Source organism: Lygodium microphyllum, chromosome 2, assembly GCF_053477565.2.
Source record: "Lygodium microphyllum isolate KBCC chromosome 2, Lygodium_microphyllum_v1.1.10, whole genome shotgun sequence".
Taxonomy (NCBI): Eukaryota; Viridiplantae; Streptophyta; class Polypodiopsida; order Schizaeales; family Lygodiaceae; genus Lygodium; species Lygodium microphyllum.
Window position 1 is genome coordinate 179,420,850 of NC_141136.1, and position 5,667 is coordinate 179,426,516.

The 5,667-nt window shown below is 41.4% G+C and overlaps 1 protein-coding gene across 1 annotated transcript; it reads left to right on the forward strand.

Annotated features, from left to right (window-relative positions):
* The first annotated feature begins 560 nt into the window (after positions 1 to 560).
* Positions 561 to 3,442, forward strand: LOC148040663 (uncharacterized). Its single transcript, XM_087664592.1, has 3 exons — positions 561 to 1,208; positions 1,703 to 1,725; positions 1,787 to 3,442. Exons 1-3 carry the CDS (start codon positions 777 to 779, stop codon positions 2,751 to 2,753), a joined length of 1,422 nt encoding a protein of 473 aa, XP_087520718.1. The 5' UTR covers positions 561 to 776; the 3' UTR covers positions 2,754 to 3,442.
* Positions 3,443 to 5,667: the final 2,225 nt, after the last annotated feature.

Consider the following 5,667-nt stretch of genomic DNA (forward strand, 5'->3'; position numbering starts at 1 on the left):
CGCGAGCATGAAAAGGGTTTGAAGTTGCTTTTTGGAGTTTCAAAGGGGCTACATATTTTTGCAAGAAATCATAGCTTAGGAGATAGCTAATGGCATCCGTACAAGGTGGTTGAGAGTTTGGAACTCGAGCTCAACATGCACAAGTTACTGGGGTTGCATGTCAAGACGGGTTTTTTTTTTGTTGGGGTTATTGGATTGCCTTGAGATGTGTGCACTACTCTAGGCTTAGATTAACGTGCACAAGTTATTATGGTCATACAACACATGTTACTGCATTTGCTCGGGTTATTGGATTGCCTCGAGTTGTGTGCACCACTCTAGGCTGTTGATCCCATCTTCTTCACCTGCGTGAGCCTTGAGGTAGTGACAAGGTTTAGCCCAGTCAGACTTTGTCAACCATCTGGAGGTCAATTGTGTGAACTAGTGTGACTAGCACAAGTGCATGAGACTTGGGCGCGTGGAACGGTGCTGCGGACTGACGTTGTGAATTCCTAGATTGATCTTCTTTGTCTACTTTTTTGTTCTTTTGGGATACGTTATTCTTTTGTGTGCCCAGTCAAAAACTGCTGGTTGTGACAGGCGATGCATTCTCAAAATAGCGCTGCATGGTGGCAGGAGGTTGCGAGCTTCTGCGCTCGGCTACGGCTGGCGGCTGAGCTACACAGAAGAGGAAGAATAGCAGCAGCAGGCGGATCAATCTCTTCCCTGTGCTGCTGCAGCAGCAGCAGCGAATCCTTCTGCCTGGCCTGAATCTTTGCTGTAATTTCAGGGGGACCATGGTTACCTCCTCCTTCAAGGTAGGGGACAAGGTGGAGGTCCGCAGCGACGAGGACGGCTTCGTCGGCGTCTGGTATGCGGCCGAGATTGTGCACATGGAGGGGAGCGGCAGCCACAAGGCCGCGGTCGTGGAGTACGAGCAGCTCTTGGATGAGCATGGGCAGCCCCTGCAAGAGTCTGCCCCCATCTGCAATCTGCGGCCGCCACCTCCGGCCAGTGCCAGAAAACACTGGCTCAAGGGCAACCGCGTTGAGGCTTATGACAAGGATGGATGGTGGGAAGGCACCGTCACGCGCGTGTTGGACAAGGATGGCCCTGTCCTTGTCTATTTCCAGAACTCAGGGGAAGAACTGGGATTCCCCTTGTCGAAGCTGCGGTGCCATAGGTGCTGGAAAGATGGCGTCTGGACTGACCTCACTCAAGTAAACAAAGCTGCTAAATTATACTGAGTTGGGTGCTCCTAGTAGCAACTGACATAGATATGCGCCTCTCGTTTCTACAACTGCATATAGCTATCACTGTGCTTGCTTTGCAAAACAATGTAGCTATTACTGTCCTGCCCAAGTTTTAGTCATCTAAGGCTTTCCACATTGCGATTTACTGCATAATTACCACCCATTATAGTTTACTGCCTATGCCCTGAAGAAGGGCGAGGGGGTAAGTCACCAGTGTGTGAGTAACAGACCAAAGCGAAGACCATTGCCTCATCCATATGGGGGGCCGTCACTCCTTAAAAAACATTGCATTGCAAAAAGAAAAAACCACACATGCTGCTTTTCTAAACCAAGTAACAACTGACATAAATATGTGCATCCTGTTTGGACATCTGCATATAGCTAGCACTGTCATGCCCAAGCTTTAGTCATCTTGGGCTTTCTGAATCCTAATATACTGCATAATTATCACACATGCTGCTAACGTTTAGATATCTGTGCAGCAGAATGTCATGTTGATCACTCTGCAATTGATTATATTTTCTGATGTGGCTCAGTCTGCTCTTTTTCTACAGACAATTATGTGATTCATATGATATTTTGTTACAGGTTGAGAGGTGGCATTTTCAGTTCGAAAATGTGTCTGAAGCAGGCACCATTTCCTCAACCCCAACCATTGAAAATAAGTCCCGGCGTTGCCGCAAGAGAAAGGAGTATTTGTCACTGTTGGCACAAAAGCCAACAAAGAATGCTGAGCAAGAAGATCTGTGGCCACTGGATGGCCATGAGTTCTCATCTGAAATGGAAGGCAGTGGGTGTGAACAGCAATTGGATGAGCCAAAAAGAAATACTGACTCTGACAATGCGGTTATTGTAGCTCTTTCTGCAGCAACAGCTCATGATGCACTGCAATCTGTGGCGTTGAGCGACAAATCAATAGGTGTCGAGGGGCAAGATGACATAAACCCTGCTAAGGCTGGAGACCTTGATTACACATCCAATGAAGCACCGGCTGAAACAAAGCAAAGGGAGCCAGGGAGACATCATATAACAGGCATGGCCATTGAAGATAACACTCCAAGGACTGAATGGAAATTTGAACTCCATGCAGAGCGTCGATGCCTTCCAGGAGTGGAGTTTGAAAAGGATATCCCAGCACCCAAGAAACAGGCACATAAACAGGGATCCAGTGCAATAATGACCTATGCGAAGACAAGGCAAAGAAATGCAAGATTGACAAATTTGGTACCCCCATCAGCAAGTGCCTGTATTGATACCTGTGAAGATGCATCAGAGGTTGGTTTCCAGACTCATGGCAAAGAGGATCGGCAGTGTGAATTTGTAAAGCCAAGGCGGATAGAGTTGGATGCATATCAAAAGCTTTTGCAAGCCTTCCGTTCGAAGGGTCCTTTCGATTGGAAGCAAGAGCTATTGCTGTCTGAGGTTCGTTGCCAGCTTGAAATCACAAACATGGAACATACCTCTGCACTGAAGGAAGTACTGTGTGTGAATGAACAGCTAGACAACATGAAGAACAGATGACTGAGTTGGCCAATTCCTGGATTCTGAAACAAAGGCTTCAATGATAGATGTGTGTCAGATGTACACATAGTGTAGTGCTAACTGGATGCAATTGCATGACAATGGCTTTTAAAGAACTGTCAGACTAGTCTTCAATTGACGGTCTCCTCTGTTTTGGATACTAACCAATACAATCTCAATCATGGTAGACAGGCTTGTAAGTTTTGCCTTAACAGTAGTAGCTATTAGTAATCTAGTTGAAGGCTGTGAGATTTTTGCATGGCAAGGAGCCATGTCTGTTTAGGCTGGCAATAAAAAGAGGCAAGATGTAGAAGCTCAATTTAGTATTCAAAATCTTGAAATATGTGGTTCAGCAGTTCATATGTGGAGTGAAAATCCAAAGCTTGGCTCGATGTTTGCATCAGTTGGGAATTGAGAGCAGCATCAGTTATATCTAGGTGGTGTTACAGATGCGTCCCTTATAATGCTTTCAATGCAGTAGTTGAAGGCCACGACTGTGACCACTTGCCCTTTATCTTAGAAACATGATCTGAGAAGCTTGTTTTGGCATCAGAAACCCAGAATACCTTATGATAAGATGCATGAGACTATTTGTTTTGAATATTGGTTCATTTGGAGCTTATTCGTTTTGAATATTGTTTCATATGGTGACATCTTGGTCACTGCATCTAATGGGTGCCATGATATAGCTAAAATAGACCATGTAGAGTGTAAACAACAATCTTTCATCATTTATGTAAATATGATACTTCAACAGTTTGACTTCATAGCAATGCATTGGAGTCCCACAATTACCTTAAGTGTATGGAGTACATTTTCTTGAATGTTTGCAAAAGCGGCTCTTAAGTGATTCATACATGATCTATCTCTTATGGCTGGGCAGCAAGAATAGCAAATGGCATTGTTTCTCACATTGTGCGAATCAGGGATATGACCCATTGTTTATTGGTGCAGTTTGATAGCTGCTTTGGCAATCTTATAGATTTTGGGTGATTCTTGTTAGCATACAAATTAGGTGATGAATGTTTTCTGAAGGTATGCATGGGTTGGACTGGTTGCAGAGTGAGTGATCTACCAAAATTTTGTTAATATGATGAAACTAGTCCCAAAATGCTTGATATGGATCATGGATAGAATATGACAATTCTACATCACTAGCTTCGTGATCTTGAAGAATAGGATTTAGACTCTTGAGTTTCCAAGAAAATATGAACCTTGCAATAAGTAGGGAGTGCATGTTTGATCACTCGTTTACCATCACTTGGTTCATTTGGAAAAATGATATGACAAGATTATTTTAGGAATGGTTCCTCTTCATTTTTTCTTTTAAGTCTCTTTTTTCGAGTGTATAGTATGATTTGTAATCATGATAAAGTCAAGAGGAATTATTATACTTACTCTATTGTGAAGCTTTTCTATTTTCTTCGATAAATTGTCATAATTCTTCTCATTTGAGACTTTGTATTAGCATGTACATTTTAAGGGTGTTGGGCACATTTATTAGGTTGTATCAAGGTGTCTATATGGGCAATTGACCTAGGTCTAGTTATTTGTCTCAAGTCTCATTCTATAGTCAATACATAATCCACTTTTCTAGTATTAAATCACGTCCATCTAGAGCGAGGGATATTTGAGGTACTGCCAGTTGTTGCGTGTGCCATCACTTGTGTGGTTTGCACAGTAGATCTCATGCCTTGTGTTATGGATCTTGCATTGTTTGCTCATTCATTCTTTTGAGTTCTTGTGTTGCTTCTTTCATTGTGTATTCTTCTCGATGTCCAAAGTTGTGTTCTTGTGCTTCCATTGCTCCTCGTCACATGGTATCACATAACTGGTGTTGTTGGTCTTTATGCTTGTTGGTTTTGTTTTGCTGCCCTAAATCTTTTACAAGCTACTCGATTACTCCAAGTGCTACCAATGATTGTTTTTTGCCAAGTCTAAGTCATCATACGTATTGAGCAACATTTTCGGAATGGAAAGAATATGACACAAGGATATGACAATTATTCATTACTAGCTTGATGATCTTGAGAATAGGATTTAGGTTATGAGTTTCCAAGGAAATTTGAACCTTGCAATAAGTAGGGAGTGTACGTTTGATCACTCAATTACAATCACTTGGTTCATTTGGAAAAATGATATGACGATTATTTTAGGAATGGTTCCCCTTTTATTTTTCTTTTAAATCTCTTTTTTTGGGTGTATCATATTATTTGTAATCATGATAAAGTCAATAGAGATTATTATAATCACTCAATTGTGGAGTTTTTCTATTTTCCTCGATAAATTGTCATAATTCTTCTCATTTGAGACTTTGTATTAGCATATACATTTTATGGGTGTTGGCATTTATTATGTTGTATCAAGGTGTCTATATGGGCAGTTGACCTATGTCTAGTCTATTTGTCTCAAGTCTCATTCTATAGTCAATGCATACACCACTTTCCTAGTATTAGATCACATCCATCTAGAGAGAGAGATGTTTGAAGTACTGCCAGTTATTGCATGTGCCATCGCTTGTGTGGTTTGTACAATAAATTTCATGTCTTGTGTTATGGATTTTGCATTGATTGCTCATTCATTATGTGAGTTCTTGTGTTCTCTATTTCATTGTTTATTCTTCTTGATGTTGAAAGTTGTGTTCTTATGCTTCCATTGCTCCTCCTCACATGGTATCAACAACTGATGTTGTTGGTTTTTATGCTTCATGCTTTTGTTTTGTTGTCCTAAATCTCTTACAAGTAACTCGATTACTCCAAATGCTACGAACAATGATGTTTTTTTGCCACTAAGTGATCATATGTATTGAGCAACATTTCGGGAATTGACAGAATTTGATGCAAGGATATGATAGTTCTACATTACTATCCTTATGCTCTTGAAGAATAGGATTTAGGCTCTAATTTTCCAAGGA